Raw genomic sequence first — 17,973 nt, 5'->3', positions numbered from 1 at the left:
TAAATAATAAAAACCATCATTTAAAAACTGCATTTTGTGTTTACTTGTGTTATATTTGACTAATGGTTAAATGTGTTTGATGATGTGTTTGATGATGTGTTTAACACGCTACTCCTCCGCTGTGAAGCGTGGGTATTTTGCTAGTATTAGATAAAGGGCCCCAGAATGACCAAATAACACATTTATTTCACTTTATCAATATCAATTTATCTAATGACAAGTCATCCATCACCAAGTTGCACTTTTATTAACCCCATAATTAAATAAATCCAGTTCAGAAGATAATTAGCCAGCCGGTTGACGACAGTCGGGCCCTGCTCCATACTAACGTCACTTACCGCTAGCACAAACTTTCAACAGGCACGTAGTTGAAAAGAAATTAGAATGAAAGTTGCTTCTTTGAATGGCACCTCACAGCCCCTTTGACTCCATAACTAAGCCTGCAGTACAGGGTGGTCCTGATCTAATTCTGCAGATCCAGATCATCAGGATGACTCTGATTTATGCGGAGACGATTCCAGTTCGGCATGAAGACGATTCTTCTTGTTGTCCGTTCACACTCTTCTTGATGGTCCGGGATTTTTCAGGTGATTTTCTATGTAATAAACTTAATAAGTTATAGCTTAATGAAAATTGCATAATTAGATCTGGACCACCCTATAGTTTTGCCGACTGACATCTTTATTGCTGTGGTTATTCATGTTTGCTTGCCATTAGTCATGACGTGGTGGTTATGAGATTTTATCTTAAAAATTGTTTTAATGCTATACTTTGAAAAGTGAGTGAGTCTCCTGCCAGCCTGGCACTGATGCCAGGTCAGGCTGTTTCTTACAACAAGCAGCTTCAGTAAGATGAGTGCGGGTTTTAGGTTTCAGTGAGGTTTGCCATACCACTGGCACTAGGTGATAGTAGCAGGCCTTCACGCTGCCCCCTTGGCCTAGAGATCCTTCTTTCTTGTCTTGTATCTTTTAGAAGAAGGCTTACCCCCTCATGGATCCAACTGCTAATCAGGTTACTAAAAGCCTTGAAGCCTACTTGAAAGAAACGGCGCGGACTATTGAGACCTTGGATGGGCACAGTGGCATTCAGGTAATGTGTGTGTTTTATATTCATTTTAATAAAACTGTTGAAGAAAAGCCGAAGAGCATCAAGATATTTTGAGAACATGTTACATTCTGTTGACCATTTAGTTTCTGTAGGTAAGATATTACTGAAACGATACCAATGTATGTTGTGATACCAAAAGCCTCCAGAAAGTGTTGTGATTTATGGGAATTTGGCCCAGGGGATGATGCAGTCAGCTCTTCTCCACCGTGCCCCCATTTTCTTCTCTTTCATCATCTTCTTCATGCTTTTCTTGGTGAGGGTCATGGTAGCAACACATCCTCTGCTACGCAGACCCAGGTAGGTCTCCCTAACCCCTAAAGCTTCTGGAGAACATTTCAGCACAATGAAAGCGGACCCCGTAACTCTTACTCTTCAGTTCCAATGCCTGCCCATCCTGCTAGAGCCAGCGACTACCAAGGCACTGAGGCACCACATCTGTCTAATCATTGCCAGCATATGTAAGAGCTGGCGTGTATTCCGGGGTACCACAACTCCCCCCATTTAAAAGATGCAGGACCCCGTGTTCAGTAGTCAGGTGGTCTTTTTTAAAGTGCTTCCAGTGTGTCAAAGAAGAACTCCCTTGTCTTTGTGAACACTAACTAGCTAACGGATACCAAAGCAAACATATGTGCCAGTCACTATCATGGCAGAAAGTTAATGGGGCATCTTGTCAACACCTAAGCCCCAAGATGTGTAGTGACAGGCTGAGCGGTTTCATAAAACAGCAACCGTATGTCGTTACTCTCACTGAGATACAGATGGCATGTCAGGGCAGCGTTTAGACCGACTGCCTCAAGGGTCCCGAGTCTGGGCTTCTTCGTCATCTCTTTGATTGTCTTCTCGTATTTCTGTGGGTTTCCTGTGAGGCGCTTTGGCCTCTTCAGGCGACTCAAGACCAGTCATGAGACAAAGAGGCCGAGCACCTGAGTGGCTCTGTGATCAGCTGCCGAGGACTGTCAGCGTGTGGCTGGCGCCCATCGTCCTTGACCTTCACAAGCATCTCACCAGATTGGGAGACCACTGTGTGGGTAGAAGGACGATTGTTTGACTTTTTCAATAATCTTGCCTTTGCTGCATTTGTTTTGGCAAACCTGTGCCTTTCTGTCACATTCCGTGTTTTATTTGAGAATTAAAATGAATAACTGGAAAGACAAATGTAATTCTTTGTAAAATGGACCCCCAGTGTTTAAACTGATATCTGACATCTTTTTCTTGAACAGATGAGATTCATCATAGCGTCTGAATATCATGAAGTAAAGAGACCAAATTATGAAATTGGTAAGAAGCGCGTCTGTTCAAGTGACTCCACGTAGTTTAAAAGTGCGGGTTTTGACTTTTTTAATGAAAGCTGTTTGAGTAAAATTAGACCATTCAGTTTAGTTATAACTTGTTTATACTTTGAAAATGAGAAATAATCAGGAAACGGAAGGCCCCCTGGGTACTTTGGCAGGTGGATGCCACTAACACTGCTTATCCTGAGACGTAATGTCATTTGCCAGAAATGGTGGGGGTCTTACTTACCTTTGCCGTTAGCTCCGCTGGTGTAGCGGGTCTTTGAAATGTTAAACTGCCCAGCCCTGCTTTGTGTGCCCTGAAGTGCCAATCGGCCTCCTTAAGCTACATGAGGTCTGCTGGCTCAAGTGACCCTCACGCCAGACGGACGTTTACTTTATCTGAGACTGTCGGCTTTATGCAGAAGGACACACAGGCCGTGTGTACAGAAATAAGTCGCTCACCGCACAATCGTGTCTCTTCTTTTCACACACAGCTGAACTGCTGCTCAAAAATGGAACGCCGGTGGTCAACGGGAAGCCCAGTGGGAGTTCTGCCGACGCACATCCTCCAGGTTAGTCTGTCACTGTACACGTCTAGGCAGCTCGTCCGATTTGCTCCTTGAACCTCCGGCAGGGTATCTGGCAGCTTCCTCTCTGGGGTCTTTTGTGGTCTGCTCTGCAGTAGCAGCACTGGGACTGCTGGGGAGATGCGATGATGAATGCTGGGAGGGGTTTTCATGTTTGTATTGATTTCAGCAACGGCATATTAATGTTAACCCAGAAAGAGCAGACAGAGCTGACCTCCCGAGTAGTAATACGTGGCCTTGACGTACATACAGTATATGGTGTGATAAGGTGTCTGTCTGTCTGTCTGTCGGTCTGTCTGTGTGTGTGTGTTTTAGTGTGGTAACTTTACAAACAACACTCACAGTACCAGAGATACAATCACATAAGACATTTCAAGAATTGACATCTGTTTATGCATTTGTGCTCATTTTATTACCTGCAGGTATTTTTTTTTCCTATTTTTTTTTTAAGTGTTACATTTTTACTATGAAATTGTTGTTTAATGCGGACTAGTGGCCGATTTGGAGACCCCAGCGCCTCTGTAGTTGAAGGCCACAGAGGATCTTCTCTCTGAGTCTCTCGATTAGGGCAGCACAAAGAGTAAATCTGTGCTGAGTAGATAATGGAGGTAAGAGACAGACAGGTCGGGCACGAGAAAGCCCAGGCGCGGCTGGTAAACCATCTGAGGATGTCAGCGAGTGTCACCCCAGTGTAGCTCCGGTCTGCTGGAGTGGGACTGACTGTCACCAGTCGACTGTCCGTAAGCTCACACTTGACCACCAGCTGCTGCCCCGGTGGGTGTCTCCAGCTAAAACCTCTAACATCAAACCTTTTAAATGCTTAAATAAGATATAGTTTACAGAACACACACCATTTTACTGAACAATAACCAATAAGGCTCCTTGCTTTTTGTTTGTAATCTGCGTTTGTTCTTATTAAAAAGTGGCCACAGGGTCATGTACATGTCTACTTGGCACGTGGACTCCAGATGGCACATTAAGCATTGGGATTGTGCCCCTCTTTTATCTGCACTGGAGTCTCACTTCTGGCTAACGTGCAGCCGTTCAGCGCCTTCTGGGTGAGACTTGAACTGACAGGAATGTCTTTGAATCTGGCAGGAGATGTCATCCCTAAGCCTCAATCCTCCATATACCACTGCCTCTTCATTTTATCTTAACACACGTTTGCTTTTTTAATTGCCATATGAATATTCCATTTATTGTTTAGTGGCTAAGTATAAGGGACAATGAAATTAGAAATGAAACATGGCAAGTGCCCTTGTCTTAGGCATCAAGGTTACCCGTATTTGGGCACTCAAGTAATCACAGGGCACGCTCTGAGGAGCCTTCTGACAAACACAGGGAGTGCCTTTTGTCTGTAGAATTCTGTATGCCGTGATCTGAAGAGACCACCAGACTGCGAAAGCAAACAAACGCAGTAAGTGGGACCCCAGCCATCGGCTACCTGGGGTCTGGCTGGACCGAATAGGCTGCTCTTCCAACATGTTTGCCATTTTCATTTGTGCATTTCTCTCCCAGTACCGCACTAATTCAGCCAGGCTAGTTTGGCTTTTTTTAAATAACACGAGAAAAAAGAAAAAGTCTTTGTGGAAAGCACTGGTTGGGGACTGGCCTTAACGGCAGAGCGTGCCTCGTGTGCTTCACCCCATCATCCTCCCATCCACTAAAGCGCCAGGGCAGCTCTCGGGGTCAAATGCAGCGGAATAGCAAACAAGTGTTTTCTACAGGCAGGTTAATGGCCCAGGACCCTTCCCGCGCCACACCGAGAGGCAGCGCAGCGCGGCCCGGCCCTATGGCTCCTAGCACGGCTAGTGAAGTGGCTTATGTGAAGGATCGGCTAGTAAGACAGTTTACAGGAGGAGCTCCTTCATTCAGGTGGTGTTGAACATCTCAGCTCTTCAAGCCTGTGCTACACTAAAGGCTGGCAGATGGACATTCACGGCGAATGTCAACTCTTTGCTTAACAAAGGAGCTGAAGGCGCTTGTGGAGAACCAGCGGGTGTTTCGTGAATGTAGTTTAATGTGTTTGACGGAGACTGTTGGATGACATCCCTGACTCGACAGAGACATGAGAGACACTGGAAAGGAAAGAGACGGGGGACTGGCAGTGTTTGGGGACAAATCTCGGGATGTTGAACTCTTGGGGGTCACTATCAAACCATGCTATGTACTCTGAGACTTTTGTCACATTGTTACCATTGGGCGGAGCCCAGAGTGACATGTGACATCGCTCACAAGACTGTCAGGCGATTACGGACCCATTTCCAGGGATTTCAATCTTGTCCACATTTCCTCCCATTTGACTCATTTTTCACAGTATGTCAACTGTCCCACCAGGGAAAATAAAGCAGTGGACAGTGTTATGCCAACATCAGGGGTCCTGCCCATCACTCGGTAAATCAGAGCACAGTCTAACAAAAGCCTGAGTATTGAGGCTGCCTGCAACCGGACGTGGACGGACACCTGTGGCTCGAGGGTCTTTGAGGGGATGCTGTGAGTGTACAGATTGGAAAGTCCTGCTGGAGTCACGGGAGAATGGGGCAGACCCTGACATCGACAGGGCGACTGTCTGCATGGTGGACTATGGCTGTCCGATCTGTCCAAGTGTGCGATGACAGCAAATGTTGAACCTATAACTAACTACAGCAGTAATGACAAAATGTTGACGTGAAGTGTATATAATGTGTGAGGACTGAGGCCCAAATATCACAGAAACACTTTGAGAAAAGGAATAATAATTGTGGCGTGTGTAAGGAATGGGCAGGAAGGGGGCATAGCGACCTGATTGGAGCTTTCAGTGACTGAAACAATAAGGAAACGCCTGGTCCTGAACCCAATGGAGGCCGGGGCTCCCACTTGACTAATTTGTCAGCATCCAAGGGGAGGGGAGGACATTGAGGCTTGATGACAGTCTGGACTGGTCTGGGGACACCACAGGAAGAGGGCAGAGCAGGCTGTTTGTCCTCAGGAGAGACTGGTCGTCCTCCGGCCATTCAGTGTACGCCATCAGGCAGTCCTTGCCAGTGTCCTGTTTGTTGGGGAGGCAGTTTGAATGCTTAAAGCACTCCGAGGCAGGGCGGGACTGTGGACTCACTGGGAACTGTGGTGGCGAGGATGTGGAGGAGGTACAGGCCGCCCTTGACAACAGCATTGTGGCAGCTCAGAGGGGTCTTCCCTCACCGCGCTTTAGGAGATCATTTGTTTCTGCCGCCGCGAGAGTTTAGAACACCGTTGTCAACACAAGTGATTCCTGCTCGGGTCACCACTCTGCCTTCCAACACCGTAACAGGTGACCAGTTTGGACTTTTTTAACTATTTATTTATGTTTGCTCTCCTTGCCTTTATAATAATTGTTAACAATGTAACTGATGTGTTTGAGCTTCTGGATGCCTGAATTTCCCTGAGGGGATGAATGAAGTGTCTGTCCCTCCCTCGTCGTATTGTCACTAACTCCACATTAACTGTGATCGTCTCAGGTCATCGAGGTCATGTGACTAACTTGCGTCTTTTCCCATTTTCTCTTGGTGACCCCAAGAGGAGATGCAATACAGCATTGTTGAAATGTCTGCTTTGCACACAATGGAGTCCCCTCATTCAATGACTGAAGTGTCTGAATCCTCCCCACAATCTCCTTTATTAAAACAAGTCAGAGGAACACGAAGAGGTCACTCAGTTTGAACTTTGACCCTGCAGAAACAAATTCTCTTTTATTTTGCCCAAACCCAACTCGAGTCTTGATTGTCTTCACGTTTGCCCCAATTTCTCCAAAAGACTTCGGTTTTGTTGTCTCTGCCCTACAACTCCAACTTGACAGGATTTCTTGTTGGAATATTAAATTAGAAGTTTCGTTCTGCAGGACAGGGAGGTGACCAGCAGATGTCCAAGGCCTCATCACGTCTGATGTCGAGGAGAATCCTCATTGTTTTAATGGTCCATTTTTTTTTTTTTCTCCTTTTTATCATTTAAATGGCCTGATGTGTTCGGTCCATCTGCTGATGATCGCTGGCGTTGTCCGTCTCTAATTCTTGTTAATTTGATACTTTTGAACAGCTCGGTCTTAACTGTAAAGTACCAAGCGACACCTTTGTGGATTTCTTTCCATGTTTCCCTGCTCTTGGTTTCTGTCCACTTCGGTTAAATCTTCCTGCACATAATAATTGGCACCGAATCTAAAGCTCACCTGACCGCGCCGTCTCAGCGTCACGCAGTCCTCGTCGTTCCATCCATGCATTTTACAGCCGGCTGCTTTTTGGAAGTTTGTGGGAGATCCATTTTAACAATATTTTCAATTTCCACGTGCAGAGATGAACAAATCTGCTTTAACTGTCGTCAAAAGCTTTTGTTAATCGTATAAAGCTTTTTTTTGTTGTTGTATTTCTGACATATCTCATAGTAAACCAAAGTAAATCTGCATATGAAAAGAAAAATCACATCCGTTTTATAGATAGATATCTGTCCCCGGGGGCATCTTTGGCACTTTACAGACAAACAACAACCCACAAATACACACGAGAATGACTGAAACAAAAGAAGACGTCTGAGATGGGTAAAGATAAAAAGAGCAGCTACAGCCGCAGTGTGTGTGTGTGTGTGTGTGTGTGTGTGTGTGTGTGTGTGTGTGTGCGCCGCTCAATGCCCTCAATGAGCCGAACGGTGAGTGGCGTATCAGAGAGAGAATGTGCAGCGTTGGTCATAACGGCACTTTGGTTTCAAGTGGGATCTAAAAAAGAAAAAAGAATTAGTGATATAATTGCATGAAGTTTTTGAATCTGTCTTTAAATTTCAGATATCAAGGAGCCAGATGCTGATAATCCAGAAAAAAAAGTATCCAGTGATAATTTTGTATTTTATGGAGGGTTCTGGAAACCAAACCAAGGTTTGTTTCAAATGCCATCGTCTTTTGGAATTTCATTTTACAGGAATGTCCTTCTTTCACCAGTGAGTTCCAGATCAGCTGCCACATGCGGGTTCACCTTGCCCAGCTGGGCACTGGCGTTTACCGGACACTCCAAGCCATAACAGTTGCCGGTCCTTTGCTAATTACCTCTTTAAACAGTTTTGTAGCCCAGCAGGTCCTGCCAGTTACCCTGAAATCAATTCTGCTGCAGTTCTTAAGGGCACGTCTTCTATAAATGCTGGGGAGGTTTACAAAGAAACACAGACACGTGGCGCAAGTGGCCAGGCAGGGTGGCAGAGAGTTGGACTTTAGGGACCTTCAGATGTCACCGTGATGTTCTTTGTAGAAGGATGGGATCGGCGAGCTTCATGATGACAATGTTCTACTAACAACAACAACAGAATTTATTTATATAGCGCATTTCCATACAAATAATGGAGCTCAAAGTGCTTTACGTGATGAAGAAAAGAGAAATAAAAGACAAAGTAAGAATTAAAATAAGACAACACTAATTAACATAGAATGATCGTAAGGTCCGATGGTCAGGGAGGACAGAAAAACAAAAAAAACCTCCAGACGGCTGGAGAGAAAAAATAAAATCTGCAGGGGGTCTGAGGTCACGAGAGCGCCCAGTCCCCTCTAGGCATTCTACCGGACGTCAATGACCTCAATCAGTCCTCATGGTATTCAGGGTTCTCATAGAAGGACTTGATGAAGATGGTCATGCAGACTTCTGGCCTTTAATCCATCAATGAAGGAACATCACGGGGCTTTGATTAGGTGGTGATGGCACAGGTCGCTACCACAGAAAACCGGGAAAGAAACAGAAGAGAGAGTAGGGGACAGTACAGATTTTAGACCCACCATGAATAGTTATGATAATTAATTGAATATGCAGAGCATCAGGATTAAATGAAGGTGGTTATGAGAAGGCCATGTTACAGTAATGTGTTTTCAGCAGTGTTTTAAAGTGCTCTACTGTATAAGCCCGGCGAATTCGTATTGGCAGGCTATTCCAGATTTTAGGTGCACAACAGCAGAAGGCCACCCGCCTCATCACTTCTTTTAAGTTTAGCTCTTGGAATTCTGAGCAGACACTCATTTCAGGATCTAAGGTTACGATTTGGAATCTAAGGTGTCGGACACTCCGATATATAAGATGGGGCGAGATTATTTAAGGCTTTGTAAACCATAAGCAGAATTTTAAAGTCAATCCTGAATGACACAGGTAACCAGTGTAGTGACATCAAAACTGGAGAAATGTGTTCGGATTTTCTTTTCCTAGTTAGGATTCTAGCAGCTGCATTCTGCACTCGTTGCAAGTGATTTCTGTCTTTTTTGGGTAGTCCTGAGAGGAGTGCGTTACAGTAATCTAGACGACTGAAAACAAACGTGTGAACTCATTTCTCAGCATCTTTCAATGATATAAGAGAATTTGCTTTGTTTGCTGTCCTAGTGGTCTGATTAATATGCGATTTAAAATTCAGATTACAGTCAACAATTACCCCTAAGCTTTTTATCTCCGTCTTGACTTTTAATCCTAATGCATCAAGTTTATTTCTAATAACCTCATTATAACCATTATTGCCAATCACTACAATTTCTTTTTTATCTTTATTTAGCTTGAGAAAATTACTATTCATCCATTTAGAAACACAAGTAAGACATTGTGTTAGTGAAACAACAGAGTCGGGTCATCAGGTGCTATTGATAAATACAGCTGTGTGTCATCAGCATAGCTGTGGTAACTCACATTATGCCTTGAGATAATCTGACCTAACGGAAGCACGTAAATCGAAAAGAGCAGCGGACCTAGGATAGAGCCTTGTGGTACACCATATAGGATATCAGGGGTCTTTGTTAGTTGTGGTAATTACAATTCAAAGAATTTTCTACCTGCCAAGTAGGATTCAATCCAATTTAAGACCCTGCCAGAGAGGCCCACCCATTGACTAAGGCGATTTCTAAAAATGTTGTGATCAATAGTGTCAAATTGGCACTCAGATCTAAGAGGATGAGAACAGATAAATGGCCTCTGTCTGCATTGACCCACAAGTCATTGACTGCTTTAACGAGTGCAGTTTCTGTGCTGTGATTTGTTCTACTAACTTCATATGAGAAGGACCTGCGACGCATCAGGAGAAGCACAAGTCCTCACAGCAATTCAAGTTGACGAGTACGTAAACAACTGAGTGAAAAGCTTCTTTACAAAGCTGGCATACAAACGATGTTAAAAGTATTAAATAAGCGCCAGAGTTTGCACATATGCAGTATAAGGACAGAAGAAGTAAATACCTGCTAGCCTTGAGAGCCCACCTCAGAACCCCCTGTCCACGGCCCCATGTGGTCCTTTTCTTTAGCCATGCTTCATGCCACTTTGTCAGCGTCGTTGTGCCCTTCTTGACGTTTGTCGGGCACATCCAGGGTTCTCCTGGTGCCCACTGATGATGCGGTTCTTAAGGGTTGGTATTTAATGATGATCTTGTTGATCCCGTCCCGTGTCTGGCAGTGGTGTTTGCTGTTAAAGATTATATAAAATAAAGTAAATAACTGAGATACTGACCATCTTTTTCCTCTTCTATCTTGTTACGCAGGTACGAAGCAAGGCAGCGCGCCACAGGCCAGCTTTCCGAAGGTTGATTCTGTAATACTCGGTGATTTTGGAAATCATCCTGAAGGTTGGTGAGATTACTCGGTCACGGGACAATCTAATGTTTATGTAGGTGATGTCCGCCAATGAGCTCCTTGTTATCTTCGAGCGCCTGTTGCTACTCGGGTGTTGACTTACCGGCGCCTTGGTGTTCGTGGCACAGATTTGTTCTCATTGTGTGAAGTGGAGACTCCATGCCCACTGTGTCTTTACAGATGCATGATGGATGCTGAGGAGTGGAGACTGAAGCCCACGTCAAGTCTAAACTCCCCCACCCTTTACAGCAGCCGCCATTCAGCTGGGCCTTTGCTGTTACTTCTCTGCTTTACTAAGTGACAGCCTGCCATGTCAGAGCAGCTTTTGTATTCCATTGGCGCCCCCATTTATGCTGCATATTTTAATAAACGTGTAGTCACCTTCTCTTGTTGTTTTAATTGCAGTTGAAAAGGCTTCTGAGCCAAAGGCTGGTCAGCCGACTGAAGTAGCAGTTGGAAGTTCTGGAGAGAATCCAATGCACTCTGCAGGTTAGTCGTGGCCTTGAGAAATGATTTTTATTAACTGTCGTGTGTCATAGCTGCTCAAGTGGGTGGCAGGCGATTCACACTTCTTAGTGGTGCGGCTGTTCCAAGAGTCTCCTGTCGTCAGTTTTATTTGTGCCAAAGAATTAAGTGGTAAAGTTACAAATAAAGCAAAAATGTGTCTTGGTCTCGATTAGCAATAAAAAGTTCAACTTGGCGGAATTGTCCCCAAATATGTAGCGTTGATGAGTTATTTGCCGTAAGCTGCGCTGGTGTAGCGGGTCTTTGAAATGTTAAACTGCCCAGCCCTGCTTTGTGTGCCCTGAAGTGCCAGTCGGCCTCCTTAAGCTACACGAGGTCTGCCGGCTCAAGTGACCCTCACGCCAGACGGACGTTTACTTTATCTGAGACTGTCGGCTTTATGCAGAAGGACACACAGGCTGCGTGTACAGAAGTGAGTCGCTCACCGCACAATTGTGTCTCTTCTTTTCACACACAGCTGAACTGCTGCTCAAAAATGGAACGCCGGTGGTCAACGGGAAGCCCAGTGGGAGTTCTGCCGACGCACATCCTCCAGGTTAGTCTGTCACTGTACACGTCTAGGCAGCTCGTCCGATTTGCTCCTTGAACCTCCGGCAGGGTATCTGGCAGCTTCCTCTCTGGGGTCTTTTGTGGTCTGCTCTGCAGTAGCAGCACTGGGACTGCTGGGGAGATGCGATGATGAATGCTGGGAGGGGTTTTCATGTTTGTATTGATTTCAGCAACGGCATATTAATGTTAACCCAGAAAGAGCAGACAGAGCTGACCTCCCGAGTAGTAATACGTGGCCTTGACTCTTTTCCTGTTGAGTGATATATGTACTTATCACATATTCATATATATATATACACACATCTTATTTCATGTATAATGGGTGATACCTGCCAAATAATACAAAGAGTACGTGACTCGTGTTTTGCCCTAATTGGGGCTCATCAGGTGTGCCCTCTTTTGCTTTCCCTTGCTGGCATCGCTGACTGACCTGCCAAGTACAAGCGTCACCCACCCAAATATCAGTTTGTGATCAGGACTTTGCGTATTTAGAGATATATAGGATATGTTGTGTTTTGTGTGTGTGTGTCTGTAGTAACTTTACAAGCAACACCCTCAGGACCAAAGATATAATCATATAAGACATTTCAGGACTTGCCATCTGTTTCTGCATTTGGGCTCAGTTTTGTTAGCTGAAAGTATTTTTGTAGTTTTTAAAACATTGCATTTTTTTCTGTGAAATTCTTGTTCAATCCAAAGTTGTGACTGAACTCTAGCAAGGCTGATTTGGAGACCCCCGAGCTTCTGTAGTTGAGGGTGGAAGGCCATAGAGGATCTTCTCCAGGGCTGTCTGTACCTCAGATAAGAGCAGCAAAAAGAGCAAATGTGTTGGACAGAATCTGTGCTGAGAAGAAGATGGAAGGGAAAGACGGACACGCAGGGCGGAAGAAAGCAGAGGCGAGGCTGGTAAAGCCCCTCGGACAATGTCACCGAGTGTCACCCCAGTGTAGCTCCAGTCAGGTGGAGTGGGACTGACTGTCACTATTCAACAGGCTGTTAGCTCACACTTGACCACTGGTGTCTGCCATTAACGGCGCTTACATCAGACCTTTAAAAATGACAAATGAAATAAGATTTATTCCACAGAACACGCACCATTTACCAAAACATGAACCTTAAATGCCACTTGCCCGGTCAGGTCTTTTCCAGATGTCATCGTCTTTATCTTCCTTTTTGGAATTTCACTTTACAGGAACGTCCTTCTTTCACCAGTGAGTTCCAGATCAGCTGCCACATGCGGGTTCACCTTGCCCAGCTGGACACTAGCGTTTACCAGACACTTGGAAGCCATGACAGTTGCCAGGTGTTTGCTAATTACCTCTTTAAACAGTTTTGTAGTCCAGCAGGTCCTGCCAGTTACCCTGAAATTAATTCTGCTGCAGTTCTTAAGGGCACGTCTTCCATAAACGCGGGGAAGTTTTACTTCCCACAAAGAAACACAGACACGTGGCGCAAGTGGCCAGGCAGGGTGGCGGAGAGTTGGACTTTAGAGACCTTCAGATGTCACCCTGATAGGGTCGGTGACCTTCATGACGACAATGTTTAACTAACTTCATATGAGAAGGACCTGCGACGCATCAGGAGAAGCACAAGTCCGCACAGCAGTTCAAGTTGACACGTTGAGTATGTAAAGAAGTGCGTGTGTCAGCTTTGTAAAGAAGCTTTTCACTAACGATGTTAAAAGTATTAAATAAGCGCCAGAGTTTGCACATACGCAGTATAAGGACAGAAGAAGTAAATACCCGCTAGCCTTGAGAGCCCACCTCAGAACCCCCTGTCCACGGCCCCATGTGGTCCTTTTCTTTAGCCATGCTTCATGCCACTTTGTCAGCGTCGTCGTGCCCTTCTTGACGTTTGTCGGGCACATCCAGGGTTCTCCTGGTGCCCACTGCTGATGCGGTTCTTAAGGGTTGGTATTTAATGATGATCTTGTTGATCCCGTCACGTGTCTGGCAGTGGTGTTTGCTGTTAAAGATTATATAAAATAAAGTAAATAACTGAGATACTGACCATCTTTTTCCTCTTCTATCTTGTTACACAGGTATGAAGCAAGGCAGCGCGCCACAGGCCAGCTTTCCGAAGGTTGATTCTGTAATACTCGGTGATTTTGGAAATCATCCTAAAGGTTGGTGAGATTACTCGGTCACGGGACAATCTAATGTTTATGTAGGTGATGTCCACCAATGAGCTCCTTGTTATCTTCGAGCGCCTGTTGCTACTCGGGTGTCTGACTTACCGGCGCCTTGGTGTTCGTGGCACAGATTTGTTCTCATTGTGTGAAGTGGAGACTCCATGCCCACTGTGTCTTTACAGATGCATGATGGATGCTGAGGAGTGGAGAGTGAAGCCCACGTCAAGTCTAAACTCCCAGTTTACAGCAGCCGTTCAGCTGGGCCTTTGCTGTTACTTCTCTGCTTTACTAAGTGACAGCCTGCCATGTCAGAGCAGCTTTTGTATTCCATTGGCGCCCCCATTTATGCTGCATATTTTGATAAACGTGTAGTCACCTTCTCTTGTTGTTTTAATTGCAGTTGAAAAGGCTTCTGAGCCAAAGGCTGGTCAGCCGACTGAAGTAGCAGTTGGAAGTTCTGGAGAGAATCCGACGCACTCTGCAGGTTAGTCGTGGCCATGAGAAATGATTTTTATTAACTGACGTGTGTCATAGCTGCTCAAGTGGGTGGCAGGCGATTCACACTTCTTAGTGGTGCGGCTGTTCCAAGAGTCTCCTGTCGTCAGTTTTATTTGTGCCAATGAATTAGGCGGTAAAGTTACAAATAAAGCAAAAATGTGTCTTGGTCTCGATTAGCAATAAAAAGTTCAACTTGGCGGGATTGTCCCCAGATATGTAGCGTTGATGAGTTATTTGATTACTTTCTTCTTTAATGCTGAATGATTTCACACGGACAGTTATTGACTCAGTTATTGCATTATTAGCTTGCTTTTTTTATCAAATTTTTACTGTAGAATTGACCAATGGCAAGCTAGCAAAGAAATGCATCATCAGGACCCAATAGTAGAAATTAAAAAAAAAAAGATCAAACACAATGCGACCTCTCCGGCCGAACTCCATATACAAGACCCAGCCACCTCACGACGCCCAAGAGCAGTTGGTGCTTCGTCTGGCTGAGAAGAAGAGCCGCGTTGATATTTAACCCTCTTTTTGGTCTTCGTCAGCTCACTCAATAAAGGGTTCAGTTATTGTTAATAAGTAACGTGAATTAAAAGTAATGTGATTTGTAAGGTCAGCAGTGATTTACAAATGAGAGCTGTCACCTAATACGTTACTGAGGTCACTTGGTGTGACTTTTCAGTGATGTAATGTCGCTCATTGCCTTCTTGGAGAGTCCTAGCGAGTCGTAGCGTGCTCTGCCTTTGAAGTTTGAAAGTGTGCTGACAAGTTACGTGAACTTTTCTTCTTCTGCGATTCCTCGTCATGTAATCTGACATTCCCGAGGCAATGAGATCGGCAACTGCAGTCATCAAGTCTTCCTTGACTCAAAGTCGTGTGGTCGGCGTCTGGCCTAAGACTGAGCTTGAAAGAGAGGAGAAATCTGTCATCTCCAATTTTGTTACCCGATGCCCTTAAAATAGCCCTTGGGGACCAATGAATTCTGTGTCTGTCTGTCTGCCTGCCTGCCTGCCTGCCACCCAGATCTAAATTAGAGAAATCTTGAAGTCCTATTCACGTCTCTGGGCTCCATGTATAGGCCTGAAGTCTTCTCCCTGCACTGTTGCTTTGGTTTCTTCTCCAAGTCTTGTGAGCAGAAGCTCCGTGCTGCGCAGCCTCACACTCGACATGCTCGCCCAGCACCTTACAACTCTTTGCTATCAAACTGGTGATCTTAAAATTGCTGACTCTGCCTTGCGTTCCCCTCCTAAGCAATTTCTTGCTTTTCTTCCCTGCATGCAGCTGATGTTTGCTGTCCCTGCTGTCAGACACCAACTTCACTCTTTGCTCTGGTGAGAGAATGTAAGCCTTTTATTTAAAAGTAATAACAAGAACCAGGGTGGATTCATTTAATAACATTCATATTCCACCAAAACACGGCTTCCACTTTGCATTAGGATCAAACCGGGGACTGTCTGGTCCAACTTTCTCTTTGTCACAGACCAGTGGCCGCCACCAGACGTCCCTAATGTCATCGTCCTTACTTTACACTTTCCAGCAGTAAATCAGAAGGTTCATTCAGTGGCTGAGCACGGTGTTGGTGGGGATTGATGGGTCCTAAGGTGGTGACCACGTGAACAGCATTGCTACTTTGGTGCCGGACACTTTGCTTGGATTCTCCTCTGATCCGCCGATGTGATTTTACATTTTCATTCCTCTCCCGTGTGCGTTTACCTCACGTTCTCCAGTTTCATGCACTCTTTAGACTGGCTGATGATGCGGCCTCTATGGCCTCTATTGGCCACTATGTGTGAGTGTGCTCAGTGGTGGACTGGCATTGGTGCCTGCCGGTCTCTGCTACTGGGAATGACTTGGGCAGTAAAAAGATTACATTTATAAATTGGGGAGATGGAGGAATGGATCAGAACTCCTGTAACGTCTGTGTTTGTTTTGTTGTAGGTGAGACAATTTCTGAACCAAAGCACAAAGACGTTTCTAACGTAAATGCTGGATTATTTGAAGAGTGTGGAGACCTGCCTGAAGGTCAGTCGTATCTTAATAACATTTTAAAAATGCAGCAACATAAATATTCAAGAATCATTTTCTTATGATTAAAGAGGTAAAAGACAGAATGTGGTCAGTCAGTCATCATCCTAACACAGGGTCACGGTGCCATAAGGTAATGAAGGAGGCGTGGATGGGCATGTGCAACAGTGGCAAATGTCTGCTGTTAGTGCCAAGAAACAAGGGACACCAGTGACATGGCATCGCCTCCAAGTGCCGTTTGCCATACTAGACGCTGTGAGACGTGCACTGTGGTAGCCAAGTGCACACGTGAATTCACACCGCAGTGACTGGAGATGTCATTCGCCGTGTACTGCGAGCCCCACCCACATGGCTTTCTGGACTTTGGACTGTCCTGACAGAACAAATGTCAAGCCGTCATTATTATCCAAATCACTATGAAGTTTTATTAAAGGCAGCTTTAAATCACAGAGTGACTTGTCAGCTGAAAAGATTCCTGCAATATGTTCTGTCAATGTAATGTCTGATGTAATGTAAAGCTAATTAACTGGCTTCACTCATGTACGAGATGTGTAATGGGTGCTGCCAGCTCCTGTTGGGACATCTAGTAGGTTGTAGCCAGATGGACTAATGCCAATGAGGGGACAACCAAAGCTCCATCCTCGCCATCTCCCTTGGTACCCACAGGGAGCTCTGTGCCAGCTCAGTCGGTACCTGCTAAGCTATCACTGGGTCCTCAGACACTTTATACTATTAGCGTAGGTTTTGTGCTAATGGCCACCAGGAGCTGCTAACTGCACGTGCGTACCTACTTCGTTAGCCCTCACCCCCCTCACTGCTCACTCGGCGTCCGTTTGTCTTGCTTTGACATGCACACCTATAGGGTGGTCCAGATCTAATTATGCAGTTTTCATTATGCTATAACTTAAGTTTATGACGTAGAAAATCACCCAAAAAATCCCGGACCATCAAGAAGTGTGCGAACTGACGACATGAGGAATCGTCTTTGCGCCGAACTGGAATCGCCCCCACATAAATCAGAGTCATCCAGACGATCAGGATCTGCATAACTAGATCTGGACCACCCTGTAGACTCATGAATCTAAGCAGCACCCATCCAATTTAAAACTGCTCTCCCCTCCCGTTTTGCAACAACTCCATGATACGAAGTGTCCCACGAGATGGGCCTTGTGTGCCTGAAGAGCCGCTGAATGGCTGTGCGTTTGTAATGTCATCTCGTGACTGCCGCTGATCCCAACCTCTCCTTGTTCTGTTCTTCTTCTTTGTTGTTTGGCCTCTGCTGGAGAGGCCTCTATATGTCATACCATGGGGTCAGGATTGCTTCTACATTTGCTCCCAGGACATCTGTTAGAAGTCCCTTCAGCTTCTCTCCACACCATCCAGAGCTGGACTAGTTTTGGTCTTTTTTACACTGCGGACGTGGCACCATTAAGTAAGCTCCTTGGAGATGGCACCAGACCGATTCTAGCATTGAAAAGGTGGAAATGGCGTGGAGAGATTGATGGGTTTAAATTTTGTATGTTAAGATGTCCCCTGTTAGGTGATGTCACCTGTCTTTTGGCAGACAGGACTGCTCTCTGTGGGAATAGCTTATCGCAATATGAAGGGAATGGGGGAAAGCATCATACTTGGAATCTCCGGAGAGCCACTGGGCTCTGGTCTGTTGGGGATCAGAAAGGGTGTGGTGCTGAGACA

At 45.4% G+C, this 17,973-nt stretch overlaps 1 protein-coding gene across 7 annotated transcripts in view; it reads left to right on the top strand.

The window, feature by feature from the left end:
- LOC120516185 overlaps positions 1-16,358 on the top strand; it is a 49,990-nt gene extending 33,632 nt beyond the window's left edge. For 6 of the 7 annotated variants that reach the window (XM_039737675.1, XM_039737677.1, XM_039737678.1 and 3 more), the window contains 10 exons: positions 973-1,089; positions 2,328-2,385; positions 2,876-2,953; positions 7,755-7,844; positions 10,460-10,543; positions 10,956-11,039; positions 11,533-11,610; positions 13,666-13,749; positions 14,156-14,239; positions 16,192-16,358. In XM_039737675.1, coding sequence (XP_039593609.1) covers positions 973-1,089; positions 2,328-2,385; positions 2,876-2,953; positions 7,755-7,844; positions 10,460-10,543; positions 10,956-11,039; positions 11,533-11,610; positions 13,666-13,749; positions 14,156-14,239; positions 16,192-16,343 — 909 coding nt within the window. In that variant the 3' untranslated portion in view covers positions 16,344-16,358. The remainder of the gene's footprint in view (positions 1-972; positions 1,090-2,327; positions 2,386-2,875; positions 2,954-7,754; positions 7,845-10,459; positions 10,544-10,955; positions 11,040-11,532; positions 11,611-13,665; positions 13,750-14,155; positions 14,240-16,191) is intronic. The other variant, XM_039737682.1, reaches the window with a different exon arrangement.
- The last annotated feature ends 1,615 nt before the right edge of the window (positions 16,359-17,973 follow it).

The sequence above is a fragment of the Polypterus senegalus genome, chromosome 15, assembly GCF_016835505.1.
Source record: "Polypterus senegalus isolate Bchr_013 chromosome 15, ASM1683550v1, whole genome shotgun sequence".
NCBI lineage: Eukaryota > Metazoa > Chordata > Cladistia > Polypteriformes > Polypteridae > Polypterus > Polypterus senegalus.
The sequence above is the reverse complement of the archived record's forward strand: the minus strand, read 5'-3'. Positions and strand labels throughout refer to the sequence as shown.